This window comes from Ranitomeya variabilis, chromosome 3, assembly GCF_051348905.1.
Source record: "Ranitomeya variabilis isolate aRanVar5 chromosome 3, aRanVar5.hap1, whole genome shotgun sequence".
Lineage (NCBI taxonomy): Eukaryota > Metazoa > Chordata > Amphibia > Anura > Dendrobatidae > Ranitomeya > Ranitomeya variabilis.
This window is the reverse complement of record NC_135234.1, coordinates 447,313,183-447,333,188: the sequence shown is the minus strand read 5'-3', so window position 1 is coordinate 447,333,188 and position 20,006 is coordinate 447,313,183. Positions and strand designations below refer to the sequence as shown.

General features: G+C 41.5%; 1 protein-coding gene across 1 annotated transcript in view; it reads right to left on the bottom strand.

The window, feature by feature from the left end:
- The window catches only part of LOC143816293 (P2X purinoceptor 1-like), a 207,433-nt gene that overhangs the window by 51,988 nt on the left and 135,439 nt on the right, over positions 1 to 20,006 (bottom strand). Inside the window, exon 11 of the mRNA XM_077296495.1 lies at positions 19,905 to 19,970. Within this exon, the coding sequence (XP_077152610.1) occupies positions 19,905 to 19,970 (66 nt within the window). The remainder of the gene's footprint in view (positions 1 to 19,904; positions 19,971 to 20,006) is intronic.

Genomic DNA, 20,006 nt, shown 5'->3' with positions numbered 1-20,006 from the left:
AGTTTTTTATACTGACCACATAGTTCCCTTTCCTATCCTCTGTCTTTCTAGAGAAGATTCGGCCTCCTTTGCTAAAATCTGTTTCATTCCTGTGTTTGTCACTTCCCTCTTAACTCACAGTTAATATTTGTGGGGGGCTACCTTTACTTTGGGGAATTTCTCTGAGGCAAGGTAGGCTATTATTTCTATCTTTAGGGGTAGTTAGCTCTTAGGCTGTGAAGAGGCGTCTAGGGAGAGTTAGGTACGCTCCACGGCTATTTCTAGTGTGTGTGATAGGATTAGGGATTGCGGTCAGTAGAGTTACCACTCCCTCAGAGCTTGTCCCAGGTTTTCTGTTTTAACCATCAGGTCACTTCGGGTGCTCCTAACCACCAGGTCATAGCAGAAGACCAGTTAGGAGCACAATTGTCATCAGTCTGGAGGAGAGTTAAACAGCGCCTGTTGAGTGTGGGTGCTAGGTACAAATGTGTGGCTGACAGTAGGTGTGTGCCAGGTCCGGACCTGAGTGTGGATGATTGGGTGTGGTTATCCACAAAAATCATAAGACTCAAGATACCATCCCTTAAATTGGGTCCAAGGTTTATTGGTCCATTTAGGGTCGCCGCCGTCATTAACCCTGTAGCGTACTCATTGGAGCTTCCTACGGTGTATAAGATACACAACGTGTTCCACAGATCGTTGCTAAAAAAGACGGTGGGTCTTGTCGATGCGACACCAATGCCTTCTCCAGTCTTGGTGGATGGTAATTTGGAATTTGAAGTCTCCAAGGTGGTTGACTCTCATGTAGTGCGTCGCACTTTACAGTACTTGGTACACTGGCGAGGTTATGGGCCTGAGGAGAGGTCCTGGGTACCAGCCTCGGACGTTCATGCGGATCGGCTGGTCAGTATGTTTCACCGCCGCCATCCGGACAAGCCGGGTCCTATAAGTCGTGAGGGCCCTGGGGTCCCTCGTAGAAGGCGGGGTAATGTCATGTTGGACGCTGTTCATTCTAGGGCGATCGACAGACAGCGGTAATTCCGCTTTGGTCCACTATGCGCTCAGTGGCGTCAGCTAGATTTCATCTATCTGGTCCGGGGTTCATTTAGCTGGTGCTCGGATTGGAAGCTGGGCCAAGCCCACTGCCTTTAAATAGTTCTTCTGAACACTGGGCGTCGCCGATTATAGCTTCTGTCTAGTGCTTGGTTATCTCGGTCTGGAGTGGTGAGCTAGGAGTTGGAGTATCGTATCTGGTGGTGTATTTCCCTTTGTCTTATTTACTCCTTCCTATATTTGTATTTGCTTTGCCCTGTGCACTTATTGTGTATTCCTGAGTGACTGCGGCTTGGTTCATATTTTCAGTTATCCTTGTCTGTGCTAACTATGGGTATTGGTGTATTATCTCTTCACTGGGTGGTGGGTGGTTGGTTTCAGCCTAGGGTTGAAACAGGAGATAGGGTGAGGGTGGAGGCCTAGACATGCACACCATCAGTGTAAACTCTAGGTAGAAGGTCAGTCAGGATTTCCCTAGTCTGAGGGAAATTGCAGGGGCCCAGGTTATTAGCTCTTGCCCACCTAGGCTTCCCGTGACAATATTGAGTTGGGCCTTGTGCCTCGGTGTCCCTGTGTATTCTGGTGTTCAGATTAAAGATTGTTTCTGAAAGGTTAATCTGCAAGAGGAGCAAATAGCTGCTTGTTAAGGTTTCATCTATCTTTTTTGGGGGTGTACGTCCTCTTTAAAGGGCCACTGTCACCCCCCTCCAGCCGTTATAAACTAAAAGAGCCACCTTGTGCAGCAGTAATGCTGCATTCTAACAAGGTGGCTCTTTTAGTTTTAGGTTCAAGTATACCCCAAATAAAGCGTTTTTATACTTAGCCACAATTCCTGTCTCTAGCCAGGGAGGCGGGTCCTCACTCCCCAGCTTGACCAGCTCCTCTGCCGTCACTCCAATATTCCTGCGCTTTCGGCACCACCCTCTCAGCACTGTTATCGTTTCAAAACCGGCGCCTGCGCTGTGTACTGGTGTCCTGCATAGACGCAGTAAGCTCTGGCCATCTGACGTCCCAGCCAGGCTTGCACACTGCGCCTGCGCGGGCATTGCGGCCAGCCACCTTTTGAATCCCCACCCCGCACTATGCATAATGCATAACACAGTGCGGGGTGGGGATTGACAAGGGCATCGGGGGAATGGGCGAGGTCATAAGTATGGTTTAATTAAGAATATTAAAGGAGTCTGTATTATTCTTTCAATTAAAGGACTATTTTCTGGGTGTCTGTGTTTTCTTACAATGTGACTATGATGTTAGTAATGAGGGCATCTTATTGATGGCTCTGCATTACTAACCTCAAGGCTTGATGTCACCTGACAATACAATAGTGACATCAACCCCCAAACTATCACCCCACTTGCCACCACTACAGGACAAGTGGGAAGAGCGAGGTTAAGTGCCAGAATTGGTGCATCTTAGAGATGCTCCTTTTCTGGGGCGGCTGAGAGCTTATGTTTTTAGCCTAGGCATCTATATTCTTAGTACTTTCCAGCATTCCCCACATTCCTCCATATGTCCGAATCCCGCACTCAAATGCCTGCACCATTGGTGAAATAAAGGATCTTTGAGAAATCTGAAAAACGTGGTGAGTGCCGCATTTTTTTTCTGCAGTGATATTACAGAACACGGCAGATGAATTGCCGCCTTTTCTATCTATCTATGTAATATATATATATATATATACATATATATATATATATATATATATATATATATATAATATATATATATATACAGTGCCTACAAGTAGTATTCAACCCCCTGCAGATTTAGCAGGTTTACACATTTGGAATTAACTTGGCATTGTGACATTTGGACTGTAGATCAGCCTGGAAGTGTGAAATGCACTGCAGCAAAAAAGAATGTTATTTCTTTGTTTATTTTTTTTTTAAATTGGGAAAAGATTTTTCAGAGGGTCATTTATTATTCAACCCCTCAACCCACCAGAATTCTGTTTGGTTCCCCTAAAGTATTAAGAAGTAGTTCAGGCACAAAGAACAATGAGCTTCACATATTTGGATTAATTATCTCTTTTTCCAGCCTTTTCTGACTATTTAAGACCCTCCCCAAACTTGTGAACAGCACTCAAACATGGTCAACATGGGAAAGACAAAAGAGCATTCCAAGGCCATCAGAGACAAGATCGTGGAGGGTCACAAGGCTGGCAAGGGGTACAAAACCCTTTCCAAGGAGTTGGGCCTACCTGTCTCCACTGTTGGGAGCATCATCCGGAAGTGGAAGGCTTATGGAACTACTGTTAGCCTTCCACGGCCTGGACAGCCTTTGAAAGTTTCCTCCCGTGCCGAGGCCAGGCTTGTCCGAAGAGTCAAGGCTAACCCAAGGACAACAAGGAAGGAGCTCCGGGAAGATCTCATGGCAGTGGGGACATTGGTTTCAGTCAATACCATAAGTAACGTACTCCACCGCAATGGTCTCCGTTCCAGACGAGCCCGTAAGGTACCTTTACTTTCAAAGCATCATGTCAAGGCTCGTCTACAGTTTGCTCCTGATCACTTGGAGGACTCGGAGACTGACTGGTTCAAGGTTCTCTGGTCTGATGAGACCAAGATCGAGATCTTTGGTGCCAACCACACACGTGACGTTTGGAGACTGGATGGCACTGCATACAACCCCAAGAATACCATCCCTACAGTCAAGCATGGTGGTGGCAGCGTCATGCTGTGGGGCTGTTTCTCAGCCAAGGGGCCTGGCCATCTGGTCCGCATCCATGGGAAGATGGATAGCACGGCCTACCTGGAGATTTTGGCCAAGAACCTCCGCTCCTCCATCAAGGATCTTAAGATGGGTCGTCATTTCATCTTCCAACAAGACAACGACCCAAAGCACACAGCCAAGAAAACCAAGGCCTGGTTCAAGAGGCAAAAAATCAAGGTGTGGCAGTGGCCTAGTCAGTCTCCTGACCTTAACCCAATTGAAAACTTGTGGAAGGAGCTCAAGATTAAAGTCCACATGAGACACCCAAAGAACCTAGATAACTTGGAGAAGATCTGCATGGAGGAGTGGGCCAAGATAATTCCAGAGACCTGTGCCGGCCTGATCAGGTCTTATAAAAGACGATTATTAGCTGTAATTGCAAACAAAGGTTATTCCACAAAATATTAAACCTAGGGGTTGAATAATAATTGACCCACACTTTTATGTTTAAAATTTATAAAAATTTAACTGAGCAACAAAACTTTTTGGTTTGTAAGATTTATACATCTGTTAATAAATCCTGCTCTTGTTTGAAGTTTGAAGGCTCTAACTTATTTGCATCTTATTAAATCTGCTAAATCTGCAGGGGGTTGAATACTACTTTTAGGCACTGTATATATAGTGTTTGTGTCACGGACATCCATATAGCTATGTATTCTATGTGTTTATAGCTATTCTATCTATTCTATTCTAACCTGTCAGTGTGATTTTACTGTATGTGGCACATGAAGTGCCGGCTTTTCAAAGGACACCAATGCGTAAAAATTGGACAGCACTCAGATGGTCCGAGTACTGTGAGATTTTTTTCTCGAATCTATTGACATGCATTGGCAATTCTCATCCGAGATACCCAGCAAATTGCAGCATGCTGCGATTTTACTCTCAGTTCAATTTCAGATGAGAAAAAAATTGCAGATGGGATGTAACCCATTGAACAACATTGGTCAGAGTGCAATCCGATTTTTACTCGGATTGCACTCATCTGTTTTTCAAAAAAGAGAAATAGCGGGCACCACACAGTTTTAATAGGTCAGGGATCAACCACGTGCATATAACAACGCATAAAAGACAAGCAAAGAACAAAGATATGCACAACAGTGGGATCAACCATCAATATTATCTTTTATTAAACACTTAATCACAAAGGACAACAACAAAGACACATAATGTAAAAACATTTAAAAGAAAAGACCAACCCAGGTCCCCCCTAAATAATTTTAAATGACAACACAACAGACCAGTATAGGCATATACAAAGTAGATACAGATGTATATAATGAGGCTAAGCAGTACATAAAAATCAAGTAATTAACATCCTATACTGCCAGCTGACCTCAGCCTTAAACTACCAGTCTGCATAGATGATAATAGACCACCAAAGTTATCAGGAATAGACCAAATATCAAAAAATAGACGGGGAGAGAGAAATCCTAGACCCTATATATCTCGGATCTGCCCCAATCCTAATGCACTAAATAGCTTATAGTGATATCCAAGGTTACCCTAATCCTAATGCGGATCAGCATGGCCAAGAAAATGTCTTAACTGTGCAAATAACAAAGCTAAGGTGCATATGGAGATTACCAAAAGAAGTCCATAGGGGGGGAACAAGGCCCCACACGTATCGACGCTGCTAGAGCGTCTTCATCAGGGGAAGGTTGTAGAGGATATGTCCAGAGTACGTCCCATTGATGGTTGATCCCACTGTTGTGCATATCTTTGTTCTTTGCTTCACTCATCCGTTTTTCTCGTAAATGAGTATGAGCACATAGATTAAAAAACACTGGGACGAGTGCTATGCGATGTTTTCTCGCAAAGCACTCACCCGTATTCTACGGTAGAGTGACGCCGGCCTTCATCAGCCATTCCTGCACTGTAAATAAATAATAAAAAAAAACTCTGCATGGGTTCGCTTGTATTTTTGATAACCATCCAGGCAAAACTCACAGCTGTGGGCTGCAACCCTCAGGTGTCAGCTTCAGCAAGGCTGGTTAACAAGAATAGAGGAGCCCATGCCATATGTTTTAATTATTTAAATAAATAATTTTTAAAAATGGCATAAGGTCCCCCCATTTTTGACAACAAGCTTTGCTAAAGCAGACAGCTGGCGACTGGTAAGGGGTCGTGGATATTAGCCCCCCAGCCTAAAAATAGCAGCCCACAGCCACCTAGAAAAAGAACATCTATTAGATGTGCCAATTCTGGTGCTTTGCCAGGCTCTTTCCACTTGCCCTGTAGCAGTGGAAAGTGGGGTTCATATTTGTGGGGTTGATGTCACCTTTGTATTGTCAGGTGACATCAAGCCCATGGATTACTAATGGAGAGATGTCTATAAGACACCTATGCACATTGCTGCTCTTATAGTCATGGTAATTAAAGACACAGCCAGAATAAAGTCCTTTATTAGAAATAAGAATAAAACAATTTTCCATTTTATTAAAAAATAAGAAGCACAGTTATACTCACCTAACGCCTAATTCCACCGAAGCCCTCATTCTCCTGTAATAAAACTAACATAAAACAACAACAATATACCATTCCTTTCTGTCGTTCTGTCCCATGCCGTAATCCATGTCTGGGGGATTAATAGTTTTCAACCTGGATGGTGCCAAGATGCGACCGTCCAGGCTGAGAACCACTGGTGAATAAGTTGCTGGGAGCGAAGCCTCAGTGACAAGTGGTGACGTCAACGAGCTTACCTCTGGTCATTGAGGCCGAGGCTGCATTCCCAGCAGGGCTGAAATGCCGTGACCTCAGCATCGTGGGAAAAAGTCAGTGATGACGTCACCGTAGTTCAAGCTCAGTGACGTCACAGCAGATCACGGTGAGAAATTCTGACGGTGATCTGCTGTGAAGTCACTGAGCTTGAACTGCGGTGAACGCAGTGACTTTTTCTTATGGTGCTAGTGGGGATCTCACAGAGGTCACAGCAGTTCAGCCCGGCTGGGAACGCAGTCTCAGTGACCGAACGTTACCTCGATGATGTCACTGCCGGTCACTGAGGTTCCGCTCGCAGTAGTTCATTCCCCATTGGTTCTCAGCCTGGATGGTTGCATCTTGGCACTATCCAGGTTGAAAATTATTAATCCCCCAGAAAAAAAAATCCTCCACACAGCTTCATTAGTAGAAAAATAAAAAACTATAGCTCTCAGAATATAGCGATGCAAAAACAACTCTTTTTTTTTCTATAAAATAGTTTTTGTATAAAATTTTATATATTATATATTGTGGTATCGCTATAATTGTACTAACCAAAAGAATAAAACTGCCTTACCACTTTTACCTCACAGTGAATGGCATAAGCAACCCCCACCCCCATAAAAAAATTCTGAATTGCTTATTTTTGTTCATCATTATGCCTCCCAAAAATAGGAATTGAAAGTGATCAAAACATATTATTTGCCCGAACATGGTACCAATAAAATTGTCAACTCATCCGGCAAAATACAATTCCTCACTTCACTCTGTCAGCAGAAATGTAGAAAAATTAAAGATCTTAAAATATGCCAATGCAAAAAAGCATGTTTTTAGTGTGTGATAATATCCAAACATAAAAACCGATATAAATTGTAATCGCACCAACCCGAAGAATAAAGCTCAGCTAACATTTATCCTGCGCTCTACAGTGAACACTTCTGGGTAAATCTGTGATTCAGAAGGAACACCCAGTGGAAGATTCCCTATAATGAGCCATATGAAGTCACTGTGGATGCTGTCTGGCCTATGATCCGACGGTGTCTGTCTTTTTAAGTGTGCATAAAAGTGCGACTGACTAATACAAATTCTGAAGAATCACATATTTATATGTGATTCTTCAGAATTTGTATTAGTCTATGCCTGATGAAGAGACCTGTGTAGTCTCTAAACATTTTTCTATCTACTGGCTAACACGGTACCAAGATATATATCTTTCCTGCATAAAAGTGCGGTCAGTCACAGAAGGACACTGGTAACCAGAGACCAGACAGAGTCCAGAGTAACTCTGCTGCCTCATTATAGTGAATGGATCCCTCGGGGGTTTCATCTTAATCAAGTTAATTGGAGATTTAGATGGAAACCTCAATATAAATGCTCAGCGTAGAGCGCAGGATAAATGGGATCCAAAATGTTATGTAAAAAGTTCCCAATAAAGACTTCAACTCAATCTACAAAAAAGCAAGTCCCTAGTCAGGTCCATCATCTGACAATGGAAATATAGGGGGCTTCCACGTTACTGGTAGCAAGAAATCCCTGGAAAACCACTATGGCTCCTCGCTCCCCCCTAAAAAACAATGAATTCTGTGCTCCCAAATCTAAATGCCCTTCTCTCTTCTGAGACCTAGTGTGCCAAAACCACATTTAGTGTCCACATGTAAATGCAGCGATGAGGGCCTACTTAGTTTACAGGTGCATGTCCCCAGAAGCATGAGCTGGGCATAATGTTTGCGCACTAAATGTACTGGGAACAACAATGGCAGATTTGCAATTTTCACTTGGCAACATCCACTGCTGCTTGATTCTGGAAAATACCCATGGAGTCAAAATAGTCACTACACCTGTAGATAAATTCTCAAAGGGGTGTAATTTCCAAAATGGGTCACTTGAGGGGGGTTTCTGCTCTTCTGGCACTTAGGTGCTTTGTGTTTGGAGTCTACATACTATTTTACGATAATTTGTTCTCCAAGAATCAAATAGCGCTCCTTCCCTCCCAAGCAGTAATGTACAGCCATATATGGGGTATTGCCACGTTCAGCAGAAATTGTATGACAAAATTTGGTGCCATTTTTCCCCATTTCCCCATGTGAAAATGTAAATTCTGGGGCTAAAATTAATTTTTTGTCATAAATATGTAATTATTTCTTTTCACTGCCCAATGGTTTAAATTCTGTGACACACCACGGTGTCAATATGATCACCCTTATAAGAATTCATGGAGAGATGTAGTTTGTAAATTGGGGTCACATATGGGGTCCTGCTGTTCTGGCATTTCAGGGCCTTTTCCAGTGGGTCATGGCACCTGCAAACTATAACAACAAAATCTATACTACAATATGGTGCTAACACTTTGAACTTTCCACTGTGCCTAAAAAGTAGTTCAGGATTACATGTAGCATATTGGGGGTACTCAGAAGAAAATGAACCATATAATTTATTATGCAGTTTCTCCTATTATTCCATTTGAAAATTGAAAACTGAGGGCCGAAGCAATATTTTAGTGGAAAAAAAGGTAATTTTCCATTAACTTAGCCCAATGTTATACAATTCTGTGAATGGCCAGAAGGATAAAAATGCTCACTACACCCCTAGATAAATTTCTCAAGAGGTGTAGTTTTCAAAATGGGATCACTTGTGGGGGTTTCTGCTGTTTTCGCACATCAGGGGTTCTTCAAATGTGACACGGCATCCAAAAACTATTCCAACCAAAATTGCCCTCCAGAATTCAATTGATGCTCCTTCACTTCCAAGCCCTGCCATGTGCCCAAAAGGTAGTTTTCCACAACATATAGGGTATCCAAGGCCGGCGTTTGGCACAGGCAGACTAGGCAGACGCCTGGGGCCCCCACCTACAAAGGTGGCCCCCTGCATCTGCAACCCCTGTATGAAGTGCCCAGAGGGTGTTCAGCAATGAATAATGCTGTGCATTGCTCTGTAGTCCCAGAGCGTCTCTCCCAAACCCCCCTTGAGACCCCCTCAGTGCAGTGATTTACTCATGTGGTCCACAGCTCTGTGATGATTGCTGTAGGATCAGGTTTCACAGTCACATACAGCAGCCATCAGCATTGGCTCTGACCAATCACTAAATCACTGCTTTTAATCTGACAGGGCGACCTCCTGTCACTACTGTCTGGATGACACAAGACAGGAATATTGTCTGCTAAATCAGGGAATTTATTATAAAGAAATAAATTAATTTCCACGTGAAATAATAAGGGTAAACCATAAACATACATAGTACAGGTGTGCATAGGAATCAGCATTTTTCGTGAATTTTTTTGCAGCCAAAACCTGCTCTCTTGGCAGTAAAAACACTGCTTTGAAAGCACTCATTTTTTAAGGTATGTGCAGAGGACCCGGAAATGGCAGCCCTTTGGACGCAGTGGACATGTGCTGCTATGTTTTGAAAACAGGTGCTTCCGCATGTGTTCATTGATCTGTGCGGAATCACCGCATCCTATACATTGCACGGGTGAGATTTCTCTTGTGGAGACTCGCGTCTACGCCATATAAATTGACATGCTGTGGTCTGGAGAGACGCACCACATGTCCGTCTCTGCAGGTGAGGTGCGCGTGTCAGTGCACGCATAGTAGAGATGGAATTTCTTGAAATCCCATCCACTATACTGTAACATCTGGCCGCTGCGGGTTGGACGCTGTACAAGTACACAGCAGCCGACCCGCAGCGTTTACTGATTGTGGGCACATACCCTTAGAGCTTTTGCTGTTTGTTTTTTATAGTTTGCATTTTGTCTACAGTACATGTTTAATAAAGTTAGTTTTATTGACCAAAACGTAGTGAAAAACAACGTTGCAACACTTGCAGCAATTTTTAAACTTTTTCATTGCTTTCTGCGGGTGAAAAAAATTGCTGAAAGCGACAAGAAGGAGATTTCTGAAAATCTCAGTTTTTGCTTGTGCTGTAAAACTTCTTATTTGTAGAAGAAAAAGCTGCAAAAATTCTGCATCTGAACATGGCGAAAAGCTGCTTTTCAAAGTGCCAGCAAAACATATGAGATTTCCGAAATCTGGTGAATTTGGTGAATTAAACTATTAGGTCACTAATTGTAATGCAGAACCAGCAGTGGAACAATGAGGTTATGTGCACACGTTGCGGAATCTGCTGCGGATTTTTCCATGCAGATTCCTAAAAATCTGCAGGAAAAACGCAGGGCGGAATTACCATGTTTTTTGTGCAGTTTTCAACAGTGTTTTTACACCTGCGGATTCCTATTATGGAGCAGGTGTAAAACGCTGTGGAATCTGCATAAAGAATTGACATGCTGCGGAAAATAAACCGCAGCGTTTCTGCGTGGTATTTTCCACAGCATGTGTACGGCGGATTTTGTTTTCCATACGTTTACATGGTGCTGTACAACGCATGGAAAACTGCTGCAAATCCACAGCAAAATCCGCAGCGTGTGCACATACCCTGAGAAACACGTCACCACTTCTGTATTTCTCACCCTCCTGGTTTTGGCTTACACATACTGATGTGAAATACTGACCAAATACTGATCGTATGAATGTGGTCTTAAACATACTGTAGACAAAGCAAACATCCTCACTCCAAAAAAAAAACTGAAAAAAGTGTGAAGAACACCACAAAACAAGCTGAAAAACAGGTGTTTGAATGCAACATTTTTACTGCTAATAGAAAAGGTTTTGGCTACTGAAAAAAATGCTGCATGTGAACATAGTCTTTCTCTGAAACGCTATGTCTATCTGTGGTGTTACATAGGACTGCACAGGTGACATCTACTAAATTATCTGTACTCAGAGAGTTATCACTGTATTATCTGTGGTGTTAAAAAAAAATTAAGAGGGGGTTGGGGGCAACTCTTTGTCTTGGGGCTTGGGTTCCCAATCTTTTCTGACCCTAGCAACGCCCCTGCATACAGCTAATAATGGCAGACCTGTTGGCCGATATAAGGCCCCTAAATATGGTAGTGAGCACTGGCTCCAGGCCCCTCCACCAACTGTATCCGCATCCTGTTCATGTAATGTAAGCTAAATGTTTGTGTGATTTTATAATGTTAGCATTTGGGGCCCCACTTTAAATTTTTGCCTAGGGCCCGACTTTGTCTAAAACGGGCCCTGAGGGTATCAGTGTACTCAGGAGAAATTGCACAACAAATTGTATGGTCCATTTTCTTCTGTTACCCTTATGAATATGAAAAATTTGGGGCTAAAGCAATATTTTTGTGTGAAAAAGTAAAATTTTCTTTTTTTCTTCTACATTGCTTTAATTCAAGAAAAGCCCCTGAAGGGTTAATAAACTTCTTGAATGTAATTTTCAGCACTTTTGAAAGGATGTAGTTTTAAAAAAATGGCTTCACTTTTGGGTATTTGCTGTCATATAGGCCCCTCAAAGTTACTTTAAATGGGATGTAAATTTTGTTGGAAAAATTAGAAATTGCTGATAAACTTTAAATCCTTGTAACTTCCTAACAAAAAAAATTATGTTTCAAAAATGATTCTGATGTGAAGTAGACATGTGGAACATGTTATTTATTAACTATTTTGTATGGAATAACTATTTTGGTTTAAAAGGCATAAAAATTAAAAGTTTGAAAATTGCTACATTTTCCAATTTTTTTGCCAAATTTTCAATATTTTCACAAACAAACGCAAATTATATTGACTAAAATTTGTTACTATCATCAAGTACAACTTGTCACAAAAAAACAGTCTCAGAATCACTGGAATAAGTTGAAGCGGAATATCTGAATGTGCTACATCCAGACTATGTTCCTGCATTTATAAGGGTATCTCTACATATGAAACCTCCGTTTGTGGAAATTATTATTATAGCAAGGTCTATTGATTAAAATGTACTTTGTTCATTAGAGAACCCCTTTAACCTCGTCTCACAAAAAATCTCAACTAGTGAAGTTTACGTAAAAAAAATAGAGGTATGACTGTTACAACTATGAATGAATGAACACAAAAAACTATCTAGTTATGTAAATATATGCATAATAAAGTCATATTTTGCATATACAGTACAGACCAAAAAGATTTTTCTGCATTTTCATGACTATGAAAATTGTAAATTCACACTGAAGGCATCAAAACTATGAATTAACACATGTGGAATTATATACTCAACAAAAAAGTGTGAAACAACTGAAAATATGTCTTATATTCTAGGTTCTTCCAAGTAGCCACCTTTTGCTTTGATGACTGCTTTGCACACTCTTGGCATTCTCTTGATGAGCTTCATCAATATTTTATGCTCCTGTTCATGATTTTTCTATGTAATTGCGTGCATAGTGTGGGATTGCATGTGTTTGAAATATTAGATTGTGCACATTTTATTATGTTGTACCTAATGTGAGTTTGCATGTCAATGTTAGTGTATTTACATGGGTGTTGCCTGATGGTTGGGGTACACAGTTTTGCACACAGGCCCCGTACTATAGGTTTCCACCTATTCTCTGGAATTAGTAACTAGATCTATGAACTCTCTAATGCATTTTCTTTACACATATATTTTTTTTCTAAACTTTCATGTTTGGTGTATTTGCCACAGAAGCTGTTGGTTTGCACACTAAGTGTATCCATACACCACTCGTGCACCTAGTGTATGCCATAAAACTGTCCTTATGGCATGCACTGGTCCAGTAAACATCTACATATCTTTTTGTGATGCTTAGGAAAGAGTAGACAGCTGCAATAAACACGGTAAAGAAAATGTGTCTGATGTCTGATGTATGCTACTATTTACCTTTAAAGTACCGGTTGTGGCATACGGCCACACAGAAACTTGTCTGTTATCAGAGGACATACGGCCACTGCTGATATCCTCAAATGCTGGGTACCTGAGCTAAACCTTGCTCACGGACTTATGGAACTCCCCTGATGAATCTCTGCAACTAGAGAAGAAACGCGTTGGGAGGCGCTTTTCACTAATACATCTGGCGGGGGGTGTCCAGTGTAGGGCTCATCTGGGCCTGTCCTTGTAAGGACAGGAGTTAATGCTGGGGCACGACAGGGGAATAGGTAATAACTCCCCATCCCCTTTCACATTGCTCCATCTTGTTACTGGACCCTCCCGGGCACCCTGATCCATCTATATGGGTACCTGAGTCTACCTGAGGTTAATAAGTGGCTCAAGAATTGGTGTAGGAAGGAGGGGTTTGGGTTCCTGCAGAACTGGGCCGACTTCTCAGTTGGCTACAGGCTCTACGCTAGGGACGGGCTACACCTCAATGGGGAAGGTGCAGCTGTGCTGGGGGAGAAAATGGTTAGAAGGTTGGAGGAGTGTTTAAACTAGGGATTGGGGGGGAGGGTATTCATTTTATAGGAGGGGAAGATAGTGCAGATAGAGACCTGGGCACAAATAAGGAAGTTGGGGGTGGCGGTGGCATGGGGGGTGGGGTTAGAACAGTTAGTAATTTAGGAAAGAATAGAGGTACAGAGAGTAACATCAAGTGCATGTATACTAATGCCAGAAGCCTCGCCAACAAAATGGATGAATTAGAACTAATGTTGTTGGAGCATAATTATGACATGGTGGGGATATCTGAGACGTGGCTGGATGAGAGCCATGACTGGGCTGTTAACTTGCAGGGCTATAGCCTTTTCAGAAATGACCGTACAGATAAGCGAGGGGGTGGGGTGTGTCTGTATGTAAAATCGACCTTAAAACCCATCCTGCGTGATAATATAGGTGAATCTAATGAAAATGTAGAGTCTCTGTGGGTGGAGATAAGGGGAGGGGGAAAAAATAATAAATTACTGATAGGGGTTTGTTATAAATCTCCAAAACTAATGGAAGCAATGGAGAATATCCTCGTAAAGCAATTAGATGAAGCTGCAACTCAAGGAGAAGTCATTATTATGGGGGACTTCAACTACCCTGAAATAGATTGGGGAACAGAAACCTGCAGTTCCAGCAAAGGTAATCGGTTTTTGACAACTATGAGAGACAATTACCTTTCACAACTGGTTCAGGACCCAACAAGGAGGGGGGCACTGCTAGACCTAATATTAACCAACAGGCCAGACCGCATATCAAATATAAGGGTTGGGGGTCACTTGGGGAATAGTGATCACAAAATAATAAGTTTTCATGTAACCTTTAATAAGATGGGTAGAAGGGGGGTGACAAGGACACTAAACTTCAGGAGGGCAAATTTCCAACGGATGAGAGAGGATCTTGGTGCAATTAACTGGGACGATATCCTGAGACACAAAAATACACAAAGAAAATGGGAGACATTTATTAGCATCCTGGATAGGACCTGTGCACAGTATATACCGTATGGGAATAAACATACTAGAAATAGGAGGAAACCAATATGGCTAAATAGAGCTGTAAGGGGCGCAATAAGGGACAAAAAGAAAGCATTTAGAGAATTAAAGGAAGTAGGTAGTGAGGAGGCATTAAATAAATACAGAAAATTAAATACATTCTGTAAAAAGCAAATCAAGGCAGCAAAGATTGAGACAGAGAGACTCATTGCCAGAGAGAGTAAAAATAATCCCAAAATATTCTTTAACTATATAAATAGTAAGAAACTAAAAAATGACAGTGTTGGCCCCCTTAAAAATAGTCTGGGTGAAATGGTGGATGAGGATGAGGAAAAAGCCAATATGCTAAATGACTTTTTTTCATCAGTATTTACAAAAGAAAATCCCATGGCAGCCAATATGACTAGTGATAATAATTCCCCATTAAATGTCACCTGCTTAACCCAGCAGGAAGTACAGCGGCGTCTAAAAATAACTAAAATTGACAAATCTCCGGGCCCGGATGGGATACACCCCCGAGTACTGCAGGAACTAAGTACAGTCATTGATAGACCATTATTTTTAATCTTTAAAGACTCCATAATAACAGGGTCTGTACCACAGGACTGGCGTATAGCAAATGTGGTGCCAATATTCAAAAAAGGGGCAAAAACTGAACTCGGAAATTATAGGCCAGTAAGTTTAACCTCTACTGTGGGTAAAATCCTGGAGGGCATTCTAAGGGATGCTATGCTGGAGTATCTGAAGAGGAATAACCTCATGACCCAGTATCAGCACGGGTTTACTAGGGACCGTTCATGTCAGACTAATTTGATCAGCTTCTATGAAGAGGTAAGTTCCGGACTGGACCAAGGGAACCCAGTGGACGTAGTATATATGGACTTTTCCAAAGCTTTTGATACGGTGCCACACAAAAGGTTGTTACATAAAATGAGAGTAATGGGGATAGGGGAAAATATGTGTAAGTGGGTTGAGAGCTGGCTCAGGGATAGGAAACAAAGGGTGGTTATTAATGGAGCACACTCGGACTGGGTCACGGTTAGCAGTGGGGTACCACAGGGGTCAGTATTGGGCCCTCTTCTTTTTAACATATTTATTAATGACCTTGTAGGGGGCATTCAGAGTAGAATTTCAATATTTGCAGATGACACTAAACTCTGCAGGGTAATCAATACAGGGGAGGACAATTTTATATTACAGGATGATTTATGTAAACTAGAAGCTTGGGCTGATAAATGGCAAATGAGCTTTAATGGGGATAAATGTAAGGTCATGCACTTGGGTAGAAGTAATAAGATGTATAACTATGTGCTTAATTCTAAAACTCTGGGCAAAACCGTCAATGAAAAAGACCTGGGTGTATGGGTGGATGACAAACTCATATTCAGTGGCCAGTGTCAGGCAGCTGCTACAAAGGCAAATAAAATAATGGGATGTATTAAAAGAGGCATAGATGCTCATGAGGAGAACATAATTTTACCTCTATACAAGTCACTAGTTCGACCACACTTAGAATACTGTGCACAGTTCTGGTCTCCGGTGTATAAGAAAGACATAGCTGAACTGGAGCGGGTGCAGAGAAGAGCGACCAAGGTTATTAGAGGACTGAGGGGTCTGCAATACCAAGATAGGTTATTACACTTGGGGCTATTTAGTTTGGAAAAACGAAGACTAAGGGGTGATCTTATGTTAATGTATAAATATATGAGGGGACAGTACAAAGACCTTTCTGATGATCTTTTTAATCATAGACCTGAGACAGGGACAAGGGGGCATCCTCTACGTCTGGAGGAAAGAAGGTTTAAGCATAATAACAGACGCGGATTCTTTACTGTAAGAGCAGTGAGACTATGGAACTCTCTGCCGTATGATGTTGTAATGAGTGATTCATTAATTAAATTTAAGAGGGGACTGGATACCTTTCTGGAAAAGTATAATGTTACAGGGTATATACACTAGATTCCTTGATAAGGCGTTGATCCAGGGAACTAGTCTGATTGCCGTATGTGGAGTCGGGAAGGAATTTTTTTCCCCATGGTGGAGTTACTCTTTGCCACATGGGGTTTTTTTGCCTTCCCCTGGATCAACATGTTAGGGCATGTTAGGTTAGGCTATGGGTTGAACTAGATGGACTTACAGTCTTCCTTCAACCTTAATAACTATGTAACTATGTAACTATGTAACAATTGGTGAGACACAACCAGTTTTTTACCTGCACGGTTTTCGGCGTGAGCACTTTGTTTATTATTTGTTTGTTCAAATTTTAATGATTACAGTAAAAGTTATGTTTTATATGTAGGGGTTATACTCTTCTAGCTGAGATTTACCTTTAAAGTAGTATAATATACAGGGCCTTTAAAATGTATTCATATACCGTGAATTTTCCCTAATTTGTTCATGTTATAACCACAAACTTAAATGTATTTTATTATGATTTTATGAGACATGACAATACAAAGTAACAAGTGTTTGTGAAATGTATAGGAAATTATACATGATTTTCTAAATATTTTAAAAATATAAATCTGAAAATTGTGACGTGCATTTGTATTCCGCCTCCTGAGTCAATACTTTGTAGGACTGCCTTTTGCTGCAATTACTGCTGCAAGCCTTTTGGGGTATGTCACTACCAGCTTTGCACATGTAGAGGCTGAAATTTTTGCCCATTTTTCTTTGCAAACTAGCTCTATCTCAGTAAGTTTGGTTGAAGAGCGTCTATGAAGAGCAACTTTCAAGTCTTGCCACAGATTCTCAATGGGATTTAGGTCTGGCCTGTGACTGGGCCATTCACACACACATGAATAAGCTATTCCAATGTAGCTCTGGCAGTATGTTTAGGGTCATTGTCCTGCTGGAAGGTGAACCTACGCCCCAGTCTCAACTCTTTTGCAACCTCTTAACAGGTTTTCCTCTAGGATTGCCCTATGTTTGGTGCCATCCATCTTCCCATCACCTCTGAACAGCATTCCTGTACCTGCTGAAGAAAAGCATCCCCACAGCATGATGTTGCCACCACGATGTTTGACAGTGTAATTTGCAGTGTTAGTTTTCCACCACATATAGCATATTGAATTTAGCCCAATAAGTTCTACCTTGGTCTCTTCTCACCAGAGAATATTCTTTCACAAGGTAGCAGTGTCCCCTACACAGCTTTTTGCAAATTGCAAATGGCACTTTTTATGGCTTGCTTTCAAAAATGCCACTCTTACATAAAGGCCAGAATTGTGAAGTATGTGACAAATCGTTGTTCTGTGAGCAGATTCTCCTGCCTGAGCTATGGATCTCTGCAGCTGCTCCAGAGTGACTATGTGCCTTTTGGTAGCTTGCCTAATTAGTGCTCATCTTGCTTGAGATATCAGTTTAGGTGGCCAGCCATGTCTTGGTAGGTTTGCAGTTGTGCTATATTCCTTCCATTTTTGGATGATGAATTGAATAGTGCTCCGTGAAATGTTCAGAGTTTGGGCTATTCATTGATAGCATAACTCTACTTTAATCTACTCCACAACTTGATCACAGACCTGTCTGGTGTGTTCAGTGGTTTCCATGATGCTGTTTGATCCCTAATGTTCTCCACAAACCTCTGGGGCCTTCACAGAACAGCTGTAGTTATGCTGTAAGTAAATGACCCACAGGTGGACTCAATTTATTAATTATGTGACTTCTGGAGGCATTTGGGCACTCAGAATTTTATTTATGGGTATCAGACTAGAGGGGACTGAATACAAATGCAAGTTAGTTACAGTTTTCAGATTTATATTTTTTAAATAATTAGAAAACCAGTATCATTTCCTTTATACTTCACAATTACTAGCTACTTTGTGTTGGTATAACACATAAAATACATTTAACTTTGTTGGTATAATGCAGAAAAAATGTAGAAAAGTTCACAAGGTTTGAATATTTTTTCAAGGCACTGTATGTCTGATGCTTCAATTGGAGGTGTACATCTCTCAATGTATGCCTCACACTTAAAACCTCCTTCCAAAACCAAGATGTAAACAGACCCTTAGAGAGGCTCTTCTAGGAAAAGACAAAATCAGTAGATGGTCATTTTGGTCCTGGATCAATGTATCTGTCACTACACAGCTGTCGGGTGACCCGGGACCAGGGGGTTCCTTCCCTGAAATTAACACTAGAGAGCGCCTTAGCACGCCCAACTCCCCGGGATACTACTGAAGGTGAAGATTCCCGGGCTTCCACCCTTCCCTTTTCTCCTGAGATAGCCCTCTGTCTGTTCTCTTCCCCCACCCAGGGAAGAGGGGGCGCTACTGTGCATCATAGTACAACAACAACCCAACAAACAAGGCAACACAAACAAGGGTTAACAGAAAACTCCAGGCATACAAAATATTCACTCACATATAACAGAGGAATCCTCAGGGGTGTGAAGGTAGGGAATAAACCAAAACACAGAAGGATAAAGAATTACCATGCATACAAAACAAGCAACAATCACTAATAACTCCTTCAACTCTCCTTCTCATATGAACTCCACTCTCACAGATAGCCATGCAGCAAATGCTAGCTCTGACGAGGATTATTAACAGAGCCCAGATTATAAAGGTAAAAGGAGAGGCTAACCGAGCACAGCTGTAAGCACATGGATTTCCAACATGGCTGATTAACCCCTGTTCTGCCAGAAGAAATAAACACATTTAAAATAAAGGAGAAGTGCTTCTTCTCCAGGCAGGAGTAGGAGCAATCAGACTCTGTGGTCTTCTGACTCCACACTGTTGCAGTAACCCCGTGACACTATCAGAACAAGCCCTTTCCATGTGCCCTATTGAAGCATATGGACATTACAGAAGAGGTTACAGAAGGGAAAACTCAAGAGTACACATGAGCCGGACAACTTTCCCAGCTGTTTCCCTGGATCACAGAAGAATAGATATTAAATTGATCATCTATTATACATAGTTACATAGTTATTAAGGTTGAAGGAAGACTGTAAGTCCATCTAGTTCAACCCAACTATTTTGCTATCATTTTACTGAAATACCCAAGCAGTGGTGCTTTTCGATTAGCTGAAAATAAAGATTTATATATTTTTTTTATATCAGTAAGTTTAATTTTATATATGCTGGAAACACAATGTATTTTAGTTAACATTGCTGAAAAGGTGTGTATATGGCAGATATGTGCATGATGTAGACATATGGATTAAGAGTGCCAACATGACAAACTGTAAAACAGATTTATAAACTTACCACACCAAAAATACCAATTCCTGATCCTATGGTCGTCATTGTTGGAATTATATCAAATTTTCCTCCCTATAAGGTAAACATTGGAGATATTGTTTTACTATG